The sequence below is a fragment of the Hippocampus zosterae genome, chromosome 17 (assembly GCF_025434085.1).
Source record: "Hippocampus zosterae strain Florida chromosome 17, ASM2543408v3, whole genome shotgun sequence".
Classification (NCBI taxonomy): domain Eukaryota; kingdom Metazoa; phylum Chordata; class Actinopteri; order Syngnathiformes; family Syngnathidae; genus Hippocampus; species Hippocampus zosterae.
In genome coordinates, this window is record NC_067467.1 from 4183360 (window position 1) to 4204822 (window position 21463).

Sequence of the window (21463 nt, forward strand, 5' to 3'; positions counted from 1 at the left end):
TTGTATACATTTACAGTGGGTTGAAAATAAAATAAAAAATTATTGACTCAGCAAATATTACTCATGAGATCCTGGAAAGAACAAAAAAAAAATACTGTTTATTTGTATATGTGTATACAAGATGATGTTAGTCAACAAAAAAGTATTCCTTGACAATGGTTATTGCCACTTAGTATCCATAAATGTTCATGAAACGGGCAACTGCAATCTTCTTCATTTTCAATAATTTCAGCAAACTAAAATGTAATGTTTCAACAGGTAGTCAAAACATATCATTCTTTAATTGACAGCACAGTTTAATACTGTAAATATACTGTATCAAGCGTCCAGTATTTCCACTGCGGTTGGCATGAAGTGCTGTTCATATCCTGATGTGTCTGGTTCTTCTTCTGATGAACTCCAACTATCATCCCGCCCGGCCACCCCGCTCACATCCTTTGCCTCCTCAGAGTCAACCATTTTGCTGTACTCATCTTTGCCATATCTATGTGTCCTCTTCGTGTATCCTTCTGAGGCAACCGCTGGTGTTGTTTGGTCTTGGGGGAGGCATTTTCGTTCCCATGTAGGACACTGGATTTCCACTACCTCTAACATGGACATGATGGGATGTGGTTCATGGATGGGGACACAAATCCAAGCCAAGGGCTCATTCACCTACAGTGATATCCCACAAATAAGTCAGACATTTTCTGTTAAAAGGTAGATACTGCACATCCTTTACTGTAATGGAATTAAACTCACCTGATACTTCATCATTTCAAAGATGGTGCTGTTGTATGGATCTGGTACGTTCTCTTTTATACAAAGACATGCTTTGCTTGTTCCTTTATGAAAACTGAAATACAAGCATGTTGTGTTAGTGATGTTGAAACAGGAAAATCTACCAGTACTTGCTAGTCTCTATCAGACAAAATGTTGTATCTCACCTGAATAAAACCAAAAGACAGCATAATATGACTGGGAGACAGAGTAGGAGCAGGAGTACAAATACGTGTGCTAAGAAATACAAATAACGAGAGGTATGGCATGAAAATATGATAATCATATATGATAAATCCATATTCATCAGAAAGGTAATTAGGAGAAAACAGTTACCGTACATTTTGATTTTAACTCATGATGCTCTTGTTGCTTTGTGATGAAACTGGTGGTGACATTGGCTCCTGGCCCAGCTTTAGTCACAGCCTTGATCCACACTTCATACTCCTGACCTGGGCTGAGGTTTGGCAACTCAAACGTCTTATTTTCATCCTGAGGTTGGGCGCTCACGTTGTACACTGTTGTAGGAAAATGAGGTTAGTTAATGAAATGTTTACAAACGCACACGGATTTTGAAATGATTAACTGACTAATATAAGGACAAAATTATTGGTCCTCATCCATTCTAGAAAAACTTAATGGTCACTAAAATAATTTCAAATTGATAAATAAATGGAAAAAAATATTGGCAAGTAAAAAAAAAACCAACAATGTAAAGCTACAATTTTTTATTTCACTTAGAGGCTCATTTGGTACTACACATTTGTGTAGTGTAGTGTAGATCGAAGATTCGAGATTGTAAATGTAATAGAAGCAGTGAAGTGGCCATTTGAAGGTTATTTGGGACGTTTGGTCAATTGTAATCATGATTAAACGTATTTGGCAATTTCAGTACCCACTGGGCAGTTTTAAGGAGTTTCTTTTATCAATCAATCGAGTGTGTTTATTCTTTGCTGTTTACCTGTTTGTCCATGGACACCTATTTCGTAATGCAAGATCAGCCCATTCTGCATGCTCAGCAGTACAGGTTCCCAAAACAGCGTTGCATGTGTCGCAGCAATAGAAGTGACTTTAAACGAACGCACTTTGGCAGGAACTGAAAAGAGCAAAAAGACATCATTGATTGAAAATATTTTGGGGGAGGGAATAGTAATTAAATGTATGGGATACTTACTTCCGTGACCAGAATAATCAATAACAGAGGAAATATGATAGCTTTCTTGACTGCTTGTAACAGCAAACAGCGACACTTGGTAGGGTTTGTGTTTTTCAAAACGTCCTGTATGAGGAAACGCAGCCAAAGTGAAACCGCGTTGACTTTTTAAATTCACGTGACAATGCAACACCTTAGTTACTGTAAAATGACACAAATAAAACAAACCTGTGAACGTAACCGTAGCACAGCTTTTATTGACTCGTATCCAGTCAAATCCCTTTCCCAAAAGACTTCCGGCTTCTTTGTATTGCACCACATATTCCTTGACTGATGTGACGTCGGGGAGCTGAGAGGGCAGCTCCCACGAGACTGTGAGGTTCGCCATATTCATCCTGACATCAAATGGGTGCTCACTTCTCACCTCACCTATAATCATCAGAGCAAAGAATTAGCTACGGAATTTCAAGGGGCAAAAAGCATATGCCATATAAATAAAGGGAATTACTGCATAAACAGAAGAGGAAGCACACAATTCAACGACAAACAAGTAATTTGATGTGTTTCTGTTCCCCGGCCAGCTTATCATGTGTTCCTCCTCTGAAGTACTGCAGTAATAATAACTGGACTCAATCTTTTACAGTTTTGGCAGTTGCAGTTGGAAGAATAATGAAAAAGATAGTAAATCCACAATTTTCTTTGTATTTATCCTACCAAAGTGATGTGTTTTTCCCAATTTCACTATCGCTTCCAATCGAAAAATCTGATGACAATCTGGACAACCGATACCTGGCACTGCAATTGTGAGGTAAGAGGGCACTGTGGCACCATGGGCGTTGTAGGCCGATATACTGGCTGATGATACACTCTTTAGAGAGGAGTTGAAATAGCACTGCAGCTCATCGCACACCAACCGGCCCCTCGGCTCGGCCACGGAAATATTCACGAGTGCCATCGTGCTGTGTTTGGAGAACAGCTTAACTTCATACCCCAGAATGTGGCCACGAGCCTGAGATAGCGGAAGCCTCTGGAGGGACAAAAAGGAGTATAAATATGGCATTAGCCAAGATAGCTGGATTTGAGAGGTTCTCAACTCAACTCAAATGTATTTATAGAGCGCTTTCAAACAGCCATCGCTGTACACAAAGTGCTGTACATGGAGCAACTAACATATACAACAGTAAAGCAAAGCAACAAATCAGTAACAAAGACGGTAGAGAGCACCAAACAGTATCACTGTACTTCCTTCATTATCATAACTCTCATCTTTTTGTGTGAAGTAAATTACAGCTGCAAGGTTACATTCCAGTCACATCTTCATTGTTTTCTTATATATTGTGGTGGCAAAACAGTCATTGTCAAATATGCACAACTACATCAAATTTGACTTTCTGTTGTGTTGTACAAAGACGTTGATTAGTCTGGTACGATTACCATACCCCCAGGCCATAACTATTATTACCACTCAAAATTTAACAATTGTGTGTTGACTACCTTCCAGATCATAGCACAGTCAATACTAGTAGCAGGCATGCCACAATCCCTCCATACATTCATCTGTCCAGTGGGGGCTGAAAAAAAAAAAAAAAGTTGGGCTCCAAACATTGTCTAGTGACAATTTTTTAATAGGTTGTTGAACTTATTTCAAAACCGTCTCTTAAGAGAAGGCCTACCTTTCTCATAACTGATTCTGTGGGTTGCACTCCAATCACTCATCATGCCTGTGTTACAGGAACAGCGAACCTGAAATTCATAGACTAATCCAGCCTGGATCAGACCACTGAATTCGTAGATGACTTGCTTTCCAACTTCTTCCTAAACCAAAAGTACAACGCAATGAGTGAGAGCATGGTAGAAGATTTTGAAGCGGGATTATTACGTACCGGTATATTATTTCAAAGGGACGTGTCCACAGTGTCTGAGCAAAGAGAACCGCTTCATTTTTCACAATTTTGAAGCCTCATTTCAGTTCCTTGCCATTTTTTTTACCAATCCAAATTTGGCAAGCTTGTTAATAACACTCCTCTCTGTGGTGAATCAACTTCAGAGGCCATATTTATTTTCACTTTAGAGAAACTTGAAGTCCTCTGACACCATGTGCACCTCTCAACTGAACGAACCAGGCAAAATGTATACCTCGTGCCAGAGTTTTTCTACTTCAGGCCGAAATCGGACATCACATGGTCCCAAAGAGAGGTGTGGATCCTGACAGATGGAACTCCAGGATATTTCCAAAGGATCTTGAGGGCTCCATGAAATTACAGGAGACGATGGCTTCACTATATGCAGAAATGAGGCAGAAATATGTTAACAAAATTAAGTGGTGCAATTTTTCAGGCGGTTGAACAACGTGTATCTTAGTAGATATATATATATATATATATATATGAGTCAGAGTTCCATGACTCACTGATGTCTCCGGTGTTGAAAATAACCACTTGCGATTTGGCAGAACCATGTTTGCTCACAGCCTGCGCCCAAACACGAAGTTCACTGGACTTGACAAAGCGTTCACGGTCGATCAACCCGCTCAAACTGGTCCCGGTATCCACACGGCCCTCTCTGGAGAGGAAGCAAGAGGAGATCTGGTAACTCCAGTTGATGATGTTCACTTACCAGAAGTGGGTTGTAACGAGCAACAGTTATTGTAACTTTAGCAAGTTTTTCAATAAAGTACGTTTAAGGCAACAAACTACTTTTACTCAAGCATATATACAAGTGACATTGGACTCCATTTGGCCCACCACACAGAGCAGTCACATGACTCAGTCTCCACGCTGTAGCCGCACACTGAGAGTGACTCATTTACAAGGCAGACATTTCGGTTTACCTTACCGATAGGCCTCTGTTCACCCACGACCCATGTGAGGTAAAGAGGAATAGCAAATGAATGTGTGGGCTATGGAAAACAGCCGTGTCACATGCTGTTATCGATGTGTAACCTAAAAACGTTCACATTTCAACCTACAATAACACCACCACAAACTTCAGAAAACACACTGCTAATTTCTATGTTATCTCTGCTTGGTGAGCAGACTATGTCAATTAATTTAAGACCATTCCTTGTGGCTACCTTAATATATTTTATTTGATAAAGATTTCATTTACTATTGATTTAATTAACTTGATATGACCAGGCAATATAAATATTGCCTGGTCATATCAAGTTGCACAATCCTGTTACTATTTTGTTTATTTCAAACTTGTGCTCCGATTTATATATATATCAGTCAGAAATAACTCACTAGTTACTCAGTAGTGAAGTCATTTTTTTTCATCGCGTACTACCCTTCTAGTTTGAGTAATTATTTGTAGAGCTCCATTTTACTTTGCTTCAGTCATAATTTAGTTGTCGTCATTTTTGGCTACACCTCCCACCTGTCTTTTATTAGCCAGTATCAGTTTGCTCTTACATGTTGTGCAATGTTTCCCAGTGTAGACTGTAGTTTGTGAGGACCTGAGGATCAAATCTGTGATTCCAACTACAGTGGATATCATCCCCGCAGCTCACGTTACATGGAATGTGGCACTCAGGTTTGGAAGGGGGTTCGAGAGGACCTAAAGAACCAAAAAGAGTAAACAAATGAAATGAAACAAAAATGCTATTTTAAAATGTGTGGCCCTTTGTACGGCAAATTTCGTAACGTCAACCTGAATTGAAACAGATCCCACAAGACCCGCGAAATATGTTTGATGACAATAAACAAAGTGGGGAAAGTATTCGTTTGAAAAGAGTGCAAATACTTTTTCAGGCCGTAGTCACTACAGATACAAGGTATGTGGGGGGAGGTGGGGAGCGGTTGGGGAAACCCACCCACGATCTGCTCTACTTTCGCAGAGTTGGAAAGAGTAACGGCATCGTGATCATATTTGAGTTGAATTTAATTTCAATTTAAGCACAATGAGCACATGTGTCATGATAGTCATAATTCAGTTTCCATGAAATAATGACATCAGGGAGCGAGAGTTTTCATTTCTACAAAATTTGTCGCCATTCAGCTGTTCAATGTCACAATGCACTAACATGAAATGAGCAGAATGCACACTTTCTTCACAGCTCGTTTGTGTCAATATAAACGACAATATAAAACCTGCACCGTAGCACGGCTTAGGGTGCAAATGAAGTCACAAAAGAGCGTACCTGCAGCAGCAAATAAAAGTGACATGTTGACTACTAAAATCGAGAGAAGCCATCCTGCGGCCATTACTTTTGGACTGATCCCTCTTGTGCCTGTGAATGCACACACACAGATATTGTGTTGTTACATATAAAACTAATATTTAAATATTTGTGAAAAGACCCACTGAATTAACTTACTGAGACGGTGTTTTGTGCATGTGTGTGTGTTTGTGTGTATGTGTGTGTGTGCGTGTCAAAAGTATGTACTGTATTATGTCAACCAGGCGTCCAGAGTTTCCATTGACTTCTCAGGCCTTGGGTAGATCTGGTATGTGCTGTCATACCTTGAAAATGTGCACGGTGGTAAAGCGTATTAGTTGTGGTTACATATTTTTTCCAAGCATGCAAAAACATACAGCTTTGTGTGATGAATGGGCCTGCCTGTAATTCAGTCCATAGTACTGGGTGTCCATAAGTTCTTTGCAACTTCACTAATTTATTCAAAATGCAAATGAACAGACAAATCGCTGGAAATTGTGACAAAATGAGGCATAGATATTGCAAGTTTGTTGCCTCAATTATTACGCCACACAATGATGCCCATTAGTTGCATGGCAAACATCGAGTTGATCATAGATTTCTTGGCTTGCAGCATCTGTGATATTTTGCTTCAGATCATTCATGTGCCTGGATGAAATGGGTCTTTAATATAACTCCACAGAATGAGTTTTGGGGTGTTGTAGTTGATAAATTAAGTGGTCAGTTTTTTTATATTTACGAAGTACATTCGACGAAATTCTCTAATAACGTTACTTTCATTTTATTTGATATGTCCGTAGTCGAGAATGAAACCAAACAAACTAAACTTCCTGTGTTGAGACCAAGGGCCAAGGTAGGAGGGATGTGAATGTTACAGCATTGTAAAACCATTTTTTATACTCAAGCATCCTCAACAGAGCTCACACGCCATGAAATAGACATACTAAGCACAACTTTATTCATTTCCTTTTCAACATTTTGACTGGTTCCAGTTTTTCAATGATACATGTGTCGAGCACACTGGCAACTCACAGACATCAGACGAAGCAGATTTTATCACTGGCGCAAAACAACGTAACCTCGCTGCATTGTGAGATGTTTTTTTGATATTTACGAAGTACATTCGACGAAATTCTCTAATGACGTTACTTTCATTGTATTTGATATGTCCGTAGTCGAGAATGAAAACAAACAAACTAAACTTCCTGTGTTGAGACGTTCGGTGACATTATACTTCAGAAGCTTAATTCCCACAAAAGGATACACGTTAATAGATATTGAATACAGTAACTACGTACCTCATCGCGACATCGCCACTGAGACACCTACTGTGCATGAATTTGCCTTCCGTCACATGTTATGTCTGACATTTTGCAATCCCACATTTTGACCGCAATCTCTTGACCAAACCCCTTCAGCATTTACTATGACGCAACCGTCACGTGATATATGCGGAAGTAAGACGTTTTCCATGAAAATTTTGTCGTGATGTGATTGTGCCGTGAAGTGAATAGGAACTAAAACTTTAGCTTTAGTTATAAGATTTTTTGTTCTTCCTCCTCAAAATGTATTCTTTTATGACAGAATCTGGATTGCTTTTATGTATTGTGTCGTTTTCTGGCCAAATTGTTTCCAAATGTTCATAAGAAAAAAATTAGTGCATACATTCACATGTGTGTGTTTAGTTTTAATATTATCGGTATACAAAAACATACTGTAAGTATCCCTGTGTATGCAATTGTTGTGTTCACTTCTCAGCAAAGGGAACTGATCTCACTCTTGCTGCAGCCCCACTTGCAGCATGCATTTGAAAGCCCCAACACAACTTCCCGGCCCTTGCGATCTGCCTTCCTGAGGGCTTCCAGAATCTCTTCGGTGATAAAAGAACGAGTTGGCCGGCTGAAGATTCTGCCTTGGTTTTCACTTGATATGAAATCCAGATCGCTGTTTCTATGAAGTATACTCTCCATCACAGGGTTGTGACTCAGTTCCTCTGAGGACTCTTGATGGGAGCTGAATAGATCTCCTGCTGCAGTGAAATGAGTACAAGTTGTGTTTCAAAGGAATTCTACAAGTGTCATGTCACGAAAATTAGATATAAGTATTTTAGACACACACAACCCGAACAATTCCTTTACATAACAGACAAGGTATTATCTCACCTGATGATTTGAGCGATCGCCTCCATCGTGAGCCGCCACAGGTGAAGATGACTGATCGGATGAACTCACGGCCACAGAGCTTGACGCCATATATTGGGTTTTCCATTGCCTGAACTTCATTTGCCAGCAGACACAGAGCCAAAAGCATAAATTTCCACATAGTATCCCAAAGGAAATAAAAGCAGAGCTACAAGAGGAAATTATTTATGTTGTACACCAATTAGGTTTGTGCTTCCCCGTCAGCAACAGGTTTCACTATGTGAGGGGCCCAAGCGGGGTTTATAAAGCAGTCTGAAGCCCTGAAGGGGGACATGCATATTGCGTATGCAGCATCCTCTGAGAGAATAGAAGATTTGAAAGGGAGATACAGTCCGAGACCTTTATGAAGAATAAAAGGCAGACCAAAGGTCAGAAGCACCTAAAGTGCTTCGGTTAACTTTATTGTCCCCCAACTTCATATGTAAAAGAGGTCATCAACATGAATTGTGGGTAAATTGGAAGGCTCATGGTGAGACTAACGATGTGAACCATTCAGATGATTTGACCAGACAAACAAATTATGAGCATGTTTCACAAGAACAGCATTTTCTGGTACCATTTGACAAATCTCTCACATGTTCACTCAAAAAATGGTATTGTGTTGAATTTCATTATGATGTGACCTAATGTTACGACGGGTGAGTGTATATCCTATTTTTTTCTTCGAAATTGCTACTTGCAGTTGGATTATTTCAGGAATTTATAAATAAGTCAAATCAATACAAAATCTTTCGAGTGTATAGTAGTATCATACTGTTCCTACATAACCAAAAATACGTATCACTATAAATATGTTCCTGAAAATGTAAATACACTCACCAACATTACTATAATAGGATATTAAAGCTGTATTGTTTCATTCTGCCATTCTAAATCACTAATTGCAATTTGTATGACTTCCGCATTACCACCCAATGCTCCTGATAATGACTTTTTCCCTGTCATTTCTTTCACGGAAAGATGAGCAGAGAGAACAGAGCTATTACTGTTGACATTTTCAAAGTCTGATAACATGGAAGTCTAGTTATGAGTCACACAAAAATAAAACACCTTTTATCTGTGGAGCCGCTAGTCAAAGGTCGTTCATTTGGAAAATTACAATGGCATGATGAATTTGTAATTAATGTGACAATGGCAACGAAGCAAAATGGCATTTTAAGCATTACATTCATTAAAAAGAGTCATAAAAGTCATGCAAGGTCAACTCGTTTATATTGCTTAGCATTAATATGACCAAACAATAGGCAGGTGATCTTCCATTTTCTATGCTGCCTGTCGTCTCTAGGGTTAGCTCATGCCTCGTTCAACTGACCGTGGGTGCACCGATGGACACGTTAGTTTTCAGTTATGTGCAGTTATGTGCCTAATGTGCATGTTTTTGAAATGTGTGAGTAAGCCACATTACCAGGAGAAAACAAATGCAAGCACAAAGCAAATATGCAAACTACACACAGTCAGGCTGGAACGAAGATTCAAATCCCGCATCTCAGAACTTTTGGGCCAGATGTGGCCAGATTTGACTTTACTAGCAAATTCAAACCACAAATGTAATGCAGTGCATTATATTGACATACACAAAGCACAGTCATTTCATTAGCTGATAAATGCAGGGAGCAAGGAATTTCATTGCAATACTGTGCAGTGCAATGCACAGAATTGCACTGCACAGTGCTGGTTTCCTTGCTACCGTTGGTGTGCATATAGACTTTTGGAATGAGTGGCAAATAGGTAGAGAGCTGCTGTTAGCGGATGCATGGTGCCTTTGTGGTTAGTAGATCTGCTTTGCAGCTCTGAATTTTGAATCTCGTATCCGGCCTTTCTGTAGAGGGTTTGCATGTTCAGCCTGCTCTTTGCATGGGTTTTCTCCAGGTACTCTCACTATCTCCCATGTCCTAAAAACATGCAGGTTTTGTTAATTGAAAACTGTTAGTCAATGGTAGATAAAAACGACAATGGTTTGTTTGTTTGTCTATGTGTGCACGGGGATTGGTTAGCAACCAGTTCAGGGTGTACCCCAGATACTGCCCGAAAACAGCCGGGATAGGCTCCATCATGCCCGCGACCCTTGTGAGGAAAAGCAGATTAGAAAATGTATGTATGGATGGAAAAAGCACTTCAATCACTTGCATCGTCTTGTATCTGCCTGGGGACAGTCAGGAAAATGGGCGTGTTGGGCTTTGTCGTAAAAAATGTGGAAGTACTCTCACTTTAAGAGAATTTGGTCGGAGCCAGCCAATCAGAGCCGCATATGGGGGGGAGGAAAGGGAGCGGGGTGGGTAGCAACAGTTGCCCTGGTGAAGACGAAGCGCCATAGCCACGGTAGCCCTGGCGACAAGAACCCGGCAACGAGAATCAACAACAACAACGACTGAATCGGCCATAAATTTAAAAGAAGAGCTTTTAACGCCGGGAATTACATACGTGGAATCACAGGTGAAGCCCGTGGCGCACATGGAATATTTTACCCCATTACAGGATGAAATGTAGCGAGCTTTTTTTAACCCTTGTTTATGTCAGGCAGCTGGATTCTAATAATACTCTGCAAACTAGCCGTAATGGCGATAATGTGTCGCGTGGCTTTCTAGAGTGTGGCCATTTGCGCCCACTCGTCTTTGGCTTGTCAGTCTGCCTGCCGTGACGACGCAGCCGCGGATGCTGCGGGCCGTTGTTATGGCGATGTCAAAAGCGAAAGGTAACAGTTACAAAATGGCGGTTGTTGAGGCGCTCGGGAGCACTGTTGCAGAGATATTTGGCGTCAGTAGAGTCACGAAACATCTTGCTCGTGTTGTTTTAACCCCCCCCCCCCCCCCCTGAGTTGTAGTTACGAGTTCCTAGTTAGCCGTGCAGTATGTCACTGTTTTCGTCGTCCTTTTAGTACAACGCGATACAACAGCCTCTCGACACACGTAGCATAGATACACAAAGAGATGCCGATTTAGGATGGCCAATAATCGAAGAATGACTGAACAATAAATGTGTTAGTGTTTTAATAGGAAAAAGGCCGTGCTGTCTTTCCTTTAGATAGTCGTAATAGTCAAGAGAGGGAGTAGCTAGGGCATGTGTCGGACATTGACGCTTGAAGAGGCGTGGCAAAAGCAAGCGTGTCCTGGCTGGATGCTTCGTTATAATATCATCATCAATATCATATCATTTTTCCGAATAACATTTGACGGAAGAGACAATGCTATCGTTTGTCTTGAAATGCTAACGTTGTGGTTTTTGTTCTTGATTCTCAAACAGTGGCCTGTTTTGGAGTTTCAAATCCACCTTTGGGCCCACATTATCGGACGTCCATATATTGTTCAATGAGGGTTTTTTTCTAACACAAAAGCACAGCATTTAGCAGTGCATCATATGTATTTCCTACCGTGTACCACAGTTAAGATGCAGTGTGATCACATTACAGGTAATAAGACACTACTGATATGCCGCCTCGGGTGGTTTCCACATTAGCTGCAGCATTAATTCGGCAGCAGTTTTCACAACCATAATTGCATCCCAGGGAACAAATGGGGAAACTACTCCAACTCTCAAACTTGTATTTTGAATGCCTGATCTCAAGGGACCTTATGTGGGAAGGGAATGACATCATAATAGGTTGTCATTGCTTATTGGTTCCTTTGGATTTGACAAACTGCACTCTCGTCTACATTACTTAATTATTGATTACTTGATGCTACTAAAAGGAAAAGAGGCTTAGAGTGGGCTGTGTTCAGCATACATGTCTGTCTTGTTCATGCAAAATTTAACTCCAAACAGCCAGCACATGTCCCTGTTATTTAGATGTAGTTGTTTCCTGCTTCCAGGGTAATTACCCAGCCAGTGTAATGGCCACCTCGGGCTATGTCGGCGAAATCCAGCCAACAGCCCCATCCCAAGGGACTGTTGTCACTTCTGGACAGCCCGATGCAAGCTCCACATCAGCAACGACCCCTCAGTTCCTGGCTGAGATTCAGACCACTGTGGTTACCCCTACAGTTGTCACCCCAACAGCTCAGACTGCACCCACAGAACAAGCCACTTCCATCAGCACTCAGAAGCCCACTGCTGGCAGTCAAACCCAGTCTGCTGCTCAGACTCAGCCTGCACAAACACATTATGTAACAGCTGAAATCCAAGGCTCCCCCACACAATCTGGAAATGGCCAAAGTGCTCCTCAGTACATCGTTGTTACAGTTACAGGTAATGTGCCACACCTTTTAGCTCTGTACGTCAACATCAATAAACATGAAATACATAATACATGTTAACATGGAGGCACGGTGGGCGGTTGGTTAACACATCTGCTTCACACTACAGAGGTCGAGGGTTCGATTCCGGGCTCCACACATGTGGAAAGAAACAATAAAAAAACAGACCAGACATTACTTCAGTGAAGAAACATGAATCAAACTGCGTACCGGCTTGATTATAAAAAATAGCTTCCAGTATTGAGAATCAATGACCATTCCAAAAAATAGACTTGGAAACGCAGGAATGGTACAACGCACAATTGGCCAATGGCAGTTGTAATTGCATATGAACTTCATCTTGTTGCCATCTCATACTTTTTAATTGTCTAGCAGAGGGTTCCCTTCACTCAAACGACAGTGTATCCGACTCCAGTTCCCCTCCAGCCGTCGTGCAGACCGGAGTTCCCACGCAGGTCGTTCAGCAAGTCCAAACAGCCCAGCAGGTGAACAGGCCATTTGTGCAAAACCCCATTGTATGTTTTCCCTTGCAACGCCTAAAGCTCCTCATTTCTTTATTTGCACAGAGGTCAGTGGTCCAGGCCACCTCACAGATAGCCAAGACTGAGCCGGGCACACAGCTCAATGTCACCAGTCTACAGCCAGTCCACATCAGCCCAGAGGTAAGGTCATCATTATAACCTCTGAAACTTGATATTCAATTGAAAAGTATGATCCACATCATCTATGTGGTGGCATGTAGCTCCTTTTTAGCAGTGGAGTGACAGCATTAGTCAGAGAGCAGTATCTATGGAAGAAAGGCATCATGCAGTGTAGGACTGCGCTTAGGCCCCAGAGCAGACTGCAGACTGGCAAACTCATCTAGATCCCAATGGACAACATTCATTATCAGCAGCCATTCTACTGGTTCTCTGTGCACACGGAGAAAGACTCACCAGCAGCCTGCTGATACCAGCTACAACCAAGTAGGTCAGAGACACAAGGGAGATAGCCGCTACAGAGTTAAAAGTGTTTGGATGTTAGTGACTATTTTAAAATACAGTGCAGTGTTGCCTCGAGAGACCAATTTGTCCCACGCACATGCTTGTAACTTAGAACACTTCTTCTTTCTCCAGTGAAATGAACGGAAATGCCAGGGTGAAATTCCAATAACCGATTAGTTACAAAATCAATTCCTTTTTGGGCCTTTAATGCTTACAAAAATAAAGATACAAATTACAGGCAGAATATTTTAATTTTTACAATTTTGTCGATGAATTTGACTGGCCAATGAATTGGTCGGGCCCTTAGTAAAACTTTTTGAGATCTCGTAGCGGTTGTCGAAATATATGTTCATTTGTGTTCCCATAGGTCCAACAGCAGCTTGCACCAGTGCAGGTGCAACATGTGTACACCAATCAGGTGCAGTATGTGGAAGGAGGAGATACCAACTACACCACCAGCACGATGTTAGAATCATTTCCCATCTAACATTGGCAAACAAACGCTTTACTTTCCCACTTTCACTTCTCAAAGATCTAACATTTCTTTTTAATCTCCCATCCAGTCGTTCCGGCACCTTCCCTTATACTGACACAGCCCTGTACACCCAGACCACTGCTGGCCAGTATTATGAAGGTCAGGCGACCTCGGGCACTCAGGCTTCCACCCCTGGTACGCCTCTAACTGTCTCCGTGACCACTGGCACAACAGGAGCTGTGTCCATGTTTGTGGCACAGCCTAGCAGTGCAACAGGGGGAGGGACTACGGTGGTCTCCACAGGTGGTACCACAAATGGGTCCGGGGATGGGGCAGGCACTAATGGTGGTGCCGCGGGAAGTTATGTGATCCAGGGGGGTTACATGTTGGGCAGCAGCAGCAGCAGTAGCAGCGGCGGCTCAAGCGGCAACAGTCAGAGCTACGCCCACACCGCCCGCGCCTCCCCAGCCACTGTGAGTATAACGGAGGGCGAGGAGAGTAGCGTGCCGTCGGCAGACAAGAAGGTATGCAGAGGCTCCAAGCGAAGGAATTTCTTTTCATTCTGTTTTCATCTGCACAACCCTTTGGTGCCATGCACTGAACGCCGTCAAGTGGAAAGCACAATTAAAAATGCGGAGCATTGTAATACAACCCCATGCAATACAATCTTTTTGTCGTTGAACCCATTTGAGGCTGTTGAAGCGTACCATATTTTTAACTGTGATTTCCAGCTCAAAGAAAACAAACCAAAAAAAAATAACAAATCATGACCCCCCATTGCTTTCATACCATTGCAGTGCATGTACAGGGGCACTTTTGATTTGCCTGAAATGCCCCAAACTCTATTTGCCATTCCCAGTCATTTTAGAATTCCATACGATAACGGTGCCCGACTTATGTCTGGCAGACATTCCATCCGTTTTCCAGGTCATTAATTCATTGCATACCAATGTTGTAAGCCACGGCACGCACACAAAGGTATTTGTGTTCTCATTTCAAAATGATTTGCAAACTTTTACCGTTTTGTGTCGATATATTGAATAGGAAATACATGTGCATGCAGTGTGTATTTGAAAAACATGCATGTGCACTACTTACCAAAAGCAAGGGATTACGGGCTTTTGAGTGATTTCGGGATGAACCCAAAATACACTCCAGCCTTTGAAGGTGAACTTTATTTGACCTTCACCCGAAAGCCCAATCTAACTTTCTGTGAGAAGTACCATATGTGCATGTTTGTTAAATTGTGTTCTAGATGTTTGACTGGTTTATCGTTGCTAATTGCATCAGTCGCCTGCATTTCCCTTGCCTGCCGGTCAGGTACAGTGGTTGCTGGACAACTACGAAACTGCCGAAGGAGTCAGTCTGCCACGCTCGACCCTCTACTGCCACTATCTGCTGCATTGCCAGGAGCAGAAACTCGAGCCTGTGAATGCCGCCTCTTTCGGGAAACTCATTCGGTCTGTTTTCATGGGACTACGTACACGACGCCTTGGCACACGGTAAGATGTGTCCTAGATTTCAGGGACGTGTAGAACCATTCAGAAGCATTTCAGGCACAACAGACGACTTACAACAGGCTGCCTGATTCTAATTTGCCGTCACATATTTAGTGTCTGTTCATTTTCTGATATGAGAAAACACTTACCCGAGACAGTGACAGAGACTAACCCACTCCCTCTCTTGAAAACACTGATGAACATCAGTAAAGAGCCGTGTGACACACTAGTCATCTCTACAGACAACTTGTTTGGATTAAATGTTGATGCAGATAAGATCTCAAGGAGTGCCTGATTGTTTTTTTAATACTGTGGTATCCATTTCGAGGAGATAAACTGCGTGCAAAAATCTTAAAGCCTTGGAAATTATTCTTTGTGTGGAAGGGAATGTGGGCTGTGATGAAACCACAGCATGTGTGAGTGTTTGTGAGTTTGACACCAGAGGAGAGACTCTGTAAATTCATGTGTTCATCTTCCATGAAATATGCAGTTATTCTGTATTGTAAAGAGGTTGTTTTAGGCAGCGAAGTTATATTGCCCCCTCTCCTGGTCATTTTTTTTTCCAATTGAGATTGAATTTGTGAAATTGATGACATTTTCATGTATCTGACAGGGGCAATTCAAAATATCACTACTATGGTCTAAGAATCAAAGCGGGCTCTTCTCTTCTCCGCCTAATGGAAGATCAGCAACATCTGGCTATGAGGCAACAGCCCTTCTCTCAAAAGCAAAGGTACACGCATCACATTACTGGAGACATTTCCGTGACATTTATTTCCAATGTTTCCAAGTTTCAATCATGGTGATTGTGCTGTTATTGTCTCGTGTACTTTCTTCTTCTTCAATCAGGTTGAAGCCTGTACATAAAGTGGAGGGAATGACCAATGGGACAGCTTCGGGAGCGGGACAGCAGCAACTTCAGCAGCAAGGTTCTGGACAGGTGGACATCAGCACCCAGGTTCAGCAGTACCAGCAGTTCCTCGGTTAGTTATTTAGTTTGGGTGGCAGTAAACAGAAGCCTTCGTGTCATATACTGTAACTGTGATGGCAAATCACCTTCCCTTACTTTAATGACCTTTGTAATTGAGTTTTCCTGCCATGTGTCCTATTGGTCAGATGCAACCAGAACACTTCCCGAGTTCCCAGATATTGACCTCCAGGGGAAGTCCCCGCCCGAGGGTATCGAACTGGATCACATAAAGAGCTTTCAGCTGCTCTACAGAGAACACTGTGAGGTAAGCAAGTGAGAGGAATGAGCTTAACTGGTTCCAACAGATAAAATAATTTCATAACATTATATCATAACATAGAAGAATGGACAGACAATTTTAAGTGCTTTAGTGTACTGCTAAGCTGTGGTATGATTCCTTTTTCTTTTCGATCTTGTCAGGCCATACTGGATGTGATGGTCAATCTTCAATTTACCCTGGTGGAGACCCTTTGGAAAAGCTTCTGGAGGTTCAGTCAGAGTCAGGCTGGAGATGCCACACTGGCTGTGTGAGTGGTCCAGATTTCTCCCAAACTGATTACATCAGGACATATCAGCATTTGAAAATTTAGGCTTTGCAGTTTTAATCAGCATATCATTCCCTATCAGGTCACACCTTTCTGAAGCATACCTGTTACAAAATAGAAAAAAAGGACACTGAATAGTAATTTAAGGGATTATTGAGCCACATTAATCAACCTCATGGTTATGCAAATCAACCACTGATTATGTTAACACAGGATCAGATGTGTGGGCGGCGTTTTAAAATGCTATTTGTGCAACACCTACAAAGACATTTTTAGAAATATATGAATGAAAGCTCTGTATGTTGCCAGTCACGATGAATCAGAAAAGCGTCTCCCGAAGTCATGCCTGGTGCTGCTGTGCAAATATGACCCGGTGCTGCGATGGAGCCGTGATTGTGACAACAGCCTCTATCAGGGCCTGGTAGAGATCCTCATCCCGGATGTCCTCAGACCAATCCCCAGTAAGACATCTAAAGAGGAGTGGCTGTGTAGCTAGTTTGTCATGTCGATGTGATTGAAATACAGAAACCACTGGGAAGGAATCTCTTGGCGTTTTAGCCTGTGTTTTTTTCGAATGACTTACGACTATTACAAGAATACCATTTTCCTTCTGCCCTCAGGTGCCTTAACTCAAGCCATTCGGAACTTCGCCAAAAGCCTGGAAAGCTGGCTGACCAACGCAATGATGAACATTCCAGAGGAAATGGTTCGCATCAAGGTACGTGACCGCTCTATTTGTAGCGACACTGGCCTCGAACTGAAGATGACGAGTGGCTTCTTATACAGTGGTGTGCACCAATAGCGTCACTAACATACTTTTTATCTGTAATTTTCTTGTTCTGTCAGGTAACATCAGCCAATGCATTTGCCCAGACCCTGCGGCGCTACACCAGTCTGAACCACCTGGCCCAGGCCGCTCGTGCTGTCCTCCAAAACACTGCCCAGATCAACCAAATGCTCTCTGACCTCAACCGCGTTGACTTTGCTAACGTTCAGGTGAACGCCCTTTCTTATTGCTGCGAACGTTGCACTGGGTTAGACCATCAAGTGCCGTTCTGACCTCGTCCTGTTCACTCCACGCAGGAGCAAGCCTCATGGGTGTGCCGCTGTGAAGACCGCGTCGTGCAACGCCTGGAGCAGGACTTTAAGATGACCCTGCAGCAGCAGAATTCCTTGGAACAGTGGGCTGCCTGGTTGGATGGTGTGGTTTCCCAGGTGTTGAAACCCCACCAACACAGTCCTACCTTCCAGAAGGCCGCCAAGCTGTTCCTGCTCAAGTGGTCCTTTTACAGGTGTGGCACAGTAGAAAGGACGCGTGCGTGTATCGAATTTGCCACATGGCCTAAAGTACTCTCATCTGTTCTCCAGTTCCATGGTGATTCGGGACCTCACCCTGCGGAGTGCAGCCAGTTTTGGCTCCTTTCACCTGATTCGCCTTCTGTATGATGAGTACATGTACTACCTGATAGAGCATCGAGTAGCCCAGGCTAAAGGAGAGACCCCCATTGCCGTCATGGGAGAGGTAACACACACACACACACATGGATAAACACAACAAGTAATCATACATGCAGTCATTATAATAAATCTTTCATCTTGTGCTTAGTTTGCCAGTTTAGGACGAGGTCTAATCATGCTGGATGGTGACAAAGGTAATCGCGCTCAGATCTCATTCTAGCTGCATCTCACACATGTCCTAAGAAACTTTTTAAAATGTGTGTGGTTCAGAAGAAGAAGAGGAAGAGGAGGAGGAAAGCGATGAGGAAAGCCAGGAGCTGTCCCTGCCTTCAGATGCCGTCGTGTTAGGAGACGAATCTCTGGAGCCTCCTGCCAAGCTGGCCAGAACAGACCAGCGGGTCCTCTTCACAACCGGACCAGCTGACAACTGAACAGCGTTAGACAACTAGAAGACTCGTGTATATACATCAACTATTGTAAATGTTGTGCACACTTTTGCTGCAGCCTGTCCCGCTTACTATTTGTTTCTTGCAGGTCAATGCACACATTTAATTTACACATTAGTGTAAGAAACGGACCCCCCCCCCAAAAAAAAAACAAGAAAACCCCAAAAAGATGCAATGTGCATTTTGACCTTGATATTTGTCGATTTTTTAAGAAGACATTTTGCCCAGCCACTGCATTGGCACTTAGAGCCCGTGTCTCTCTCCTGTCTGTGAAACTGATGTTTTCCACAAAATGTGACTGCTCAATTGAATAATCACTGAACCCTAAAGTGTGTATAACTGGACCCTGAGCTTTTAAATGTCTGCCAATGGTTTCTTTTTTTAACAGGAAATTCAGAATTGTGGAGATGTTTAGTATGCTTCTTGTGTGTGTGTGTGTGAGAGGGAGAGAGAGAGTCCACTGTCGTCTCAGTGTGTTTGAATGTACACGGAAATCATGTCAAAGTGTGTTGGTCTGATTGTGTGTATGTGAGTCACGGCACGTTGTTCGCCTGTAGGCGATTCCTAAGTCCTTTCATTTTCCCATGAGAGACATGTTCAGTTCACTGCCTGTAAGGAGACATTGGTGTGTTCGAGGAGTGCCTGTCACAGCTGCTACTCACCTGTACAGATAAACCCACAGCTGTGGAATAAGGACTCTCCTGTGTTGCTGCAAAAATCTTGAGTGTGTGTCACATGATCTTATTTCAAGTGCTTCATCTGTGTTTTAATTTAAGCCATTATTGTGCCCTCATTTTCTTCTGGGAAGTAATTTTGTCCTCACATTTCATGATCTTTTTTCTCTCGGTGCCAAACCTGTTTTCTTTTATCCTTGTGTGAAAGGATTTTTCCGCGCCTGAGTAAGAACAGTGACCTATTCCAATGTTAATTTTCCATTCTTTTGTATTTGATCGTCACTAAGTGAACCTGTTGTGCAGTGTATGGTGCTGTGATGTCACACATTGTAGAAAACCCTTGTGTGAATTATTGATTTATTTTATTTTTTGGGGTTGTATTGTTACCGATCCCCATCTCATATCTGAAGACTTATCCACACATAGGCTAAGACCCTATGTGTCCTAAAAATCTAAGACCCTCTTTGCACATCTTGTCTTATCATACATGTCTGACACAATTCTCTTCAGATTTTTTTTCCTGCATTGTGTGTTGAAAAGTGAGGTACAATGTGTGACACACTTTAAATGAAGATTACACCCCTGTGATTTTAAAGTGCGCGGTGACGCTTAATCTGCTGTCCTCTACCACATCATTGCATTCCTGCCAATGGCTTACTTTTGCGTCATCAACCCATCTTTGTAAACACTGCCAGTAACGATGCTAGTGTTGTGTTTACGTTGTCTCTTTAATCACTACAAGGTAGGCCTATTTGTTCTCAAGGGCCGTTTGAAGCCTCAAACCAGCACATGTATTATTTTTAGGGAGTCCCAATTCTATACCCCGGCCGATTACATATCACGCCAGTGTTTGGATGATTAAAAAAAATGTCATTGTTGAGTAAAATGTTTAGTCTTTTTTAAAGTGCATCGTTTCTTATGAAAATACAAAGTTAGTAAACTAAAGATGTTCAGTGGCAGTGTTTTATGGATTTGGTCTACTTTAAGTATGACTGTGCCTTTGGAGGTGGTAGAATGAAATTCAGATGTTTAATTTTAAATACAGTATATTAATTAAAGACTTTTTAAAATTGCATTTGTTCGCCCATTTTCTCAAGCGTTCACAAGGTGAACGCATTCTGAATTCGCAGTAAATTCAAATAAAATGTAACAGTCTGTATTCTTGGAAAGCTGTGCGTGTCAAGACTTGCAGCTGCGACTTCCTGCGTTACTTTTTTGCAGCATTGAGAGCAATGCACATGCACAGAAACCACAAATACAAAAAAGAAGTTATGCCACTGTAACTTTAAAGTATATAGGTGTCGTTTTACCACTAGAAGGAGCAGGTGGACCTGAAGCACGAGGACCACACTTCGAGAATCACCAAAGACATACCCAGCACTAATCTAACCGACACTGTGGAATACTGTACTATATATCCATCATCCATTATCTGAACGGCTTTATCCTCACAAGTTTGTCCAGCTAACTTCGGGGAGTAGGCAGGGTAAACCCTGAAGTAGTTGCCAGGCAATCGCAGGGGAACGCAGACAAACAAACATTCGTAATTCACAGTCACACACCATCACGTTTTAGTGATCAATTAATTAACCGTGCATGTTTTTGGGATGTGGGAGGAAATCGGAGTACCCGGAGAAAACCAACACAAGCACGGGAAGAACATGCAAACTCCACACAGGAAGGCCGGGGCCAAGAATCGAAGCCATGGCCTCTATGCTAGTATGCTGTAAGGCTCAAATGTTAACCTGCCAATTGCCGCCCTTGCTGTCATTTTACTTAAATACTGTATATACAGTATGTCACTGGGGCGGGCGCCATCTTTAGTTTGGTCATGCGACGACGAGTCATGACGAAAAACTACTCTCTCCGCTGATTGGTGGAATCCTTGACCCGACACAATTGGCGCTCTTGCTTCTCTGGCGCGTTTTTGAAACGCTCGTCCAGAATAATG

The 21463-nt window shown here is 42.3% G+C and overlaps 3 protein-coding genes across 13 annotated transcripts; 1 reads left to right on the forward strand and 2 right to left on the reverse strand.

Annotated features, from left to right (window-relative positions):
- Window positions 1-85: 85 nt before the first annotated feature.
- il12rb2l (interleukin 12 receptor, beta 2a, like) lies at window positions 86-7470 on the reverse strand. 4 transcript variants are annotated; one of them, XM_052049390.1, is made up of 16 exons: window positions 7370-7470; window positions 6231-6376; window positions 6054-6143; window positions 5326-5470; window positions 4323-4474; window positions 4049-4191; window positions 3586-3727; window positions 3407-3483; window positions 2702-2939; window positions 2141-2341; window positions 1934-2038; window positions 1721-1855; window positions 1101-1277; window positions 927-996; window positions 742-835; window positions 86-654 (listed from the first exon to the last, which is right to left on the reverse strand). In XM_052049390.1, exons 3-16 carry the CDS (start codon window positions 6115-6117, stop codon window positions 319-321), a joined length of 2079 nt encoding a protein of 692 aa, XP_051905350.1. In that variant the 5' UTR covers window positions 6118-6143; window positions 6231-6376; window positions 7370-7470; the 3' UTR covers window positions 86-318. The 4 variants fall into 4 exon arrangements, with proteins under 4 accessions (XP_051905350.1, XP_051905352.1, XP_051905351.1 ...); XM_052049392.1 differs by lacking the exon at window positions 5326-5470 and having other exon boundaries at window positions 6237-6378; window positions 7380-7469; XM_052049391.1 differs by lacking the exon at window positions 5326-5470 and having other exon boundaries at window positions 6231-6378; window positions 7380-7469.
- Window positions 7471-7741: 271 nt separating this feature from the next.
- rln3a (relaxin 3a) lies at window positions 7742-8393 on the reverse strand. Of its 2 annotated transcripts, none has more exons than XM_052049431.1 (2): window positions 8234-8393; window positions 7742-8097 (listed from the first exon to the last, which is right to left on the reverse strand). In XM_052049431.1, exons 1-2 carry the CDS (start codon window positions 8391-8393, stop codon window positions 7826-7828), a joined length of 432 nt encoding a protein of 143 aa, XP_051905391.1. In that variant the 3' UTR covers window positions 7742-7825. The 2 variants fall into 2 exon arrangements, with proteins under 2 accessions (XP_051905391.1, XP_051905390.1); XM_052049430.1 differs by having other exon boundaries at window positions 7742-8100.
- Window positions 8394-10543: 2150 nt separating this feature from the next.
- Window positions 10544-18934, forward strand: rfx1a (regulatory factor X, 1a (influences HLA class II expression)). 7 transcript variants are annotated; one of them, XM_052049365.1, is made up of 18 exons: window positions 10544-10705; window positions 12079-12454; window positions 12835-12947; window positions 13029-13124; window positions 13813-13910; window positions 14009-14444; window positions 15241-15422; window positions 16033-16152; window positions 16269-16402; window positions 16536-16654; window positions 16810-16916; window positions 17244-17395; window positions 17555-17652; window positions 17781-17930; window positions 18018-18226; window positions 18303-18456; window positions 18541-18586; window positions 18663-18934. In XM_052049365.1, the coding sequence occupies exons 2-18, from the start codon at window positions 12100-12102 to the stop codon at window positions 18821-18823; spliced, it is 2730 nt and encodes a 909-aa protein (XP_051905325.1). In that variant the 5' UTR covers window positions 10544-10705; window positions 12079-12099; the 3' UTR covers window positions 18824-18934. The 7 variants fall into 7 exon arrangements, with proteins under 7 accessions (XP_051905325.1, XP_051905328.1, XP_051905329.1 ...); XM_052049368.1 differs by having other exon boundaries at window positions 15247-15422; XM_052049369.1 differs by having other exon boundaries at window positions 14009-14393.
- Window positions 18935-21463: the final 2529 nt, after the last annotated feature.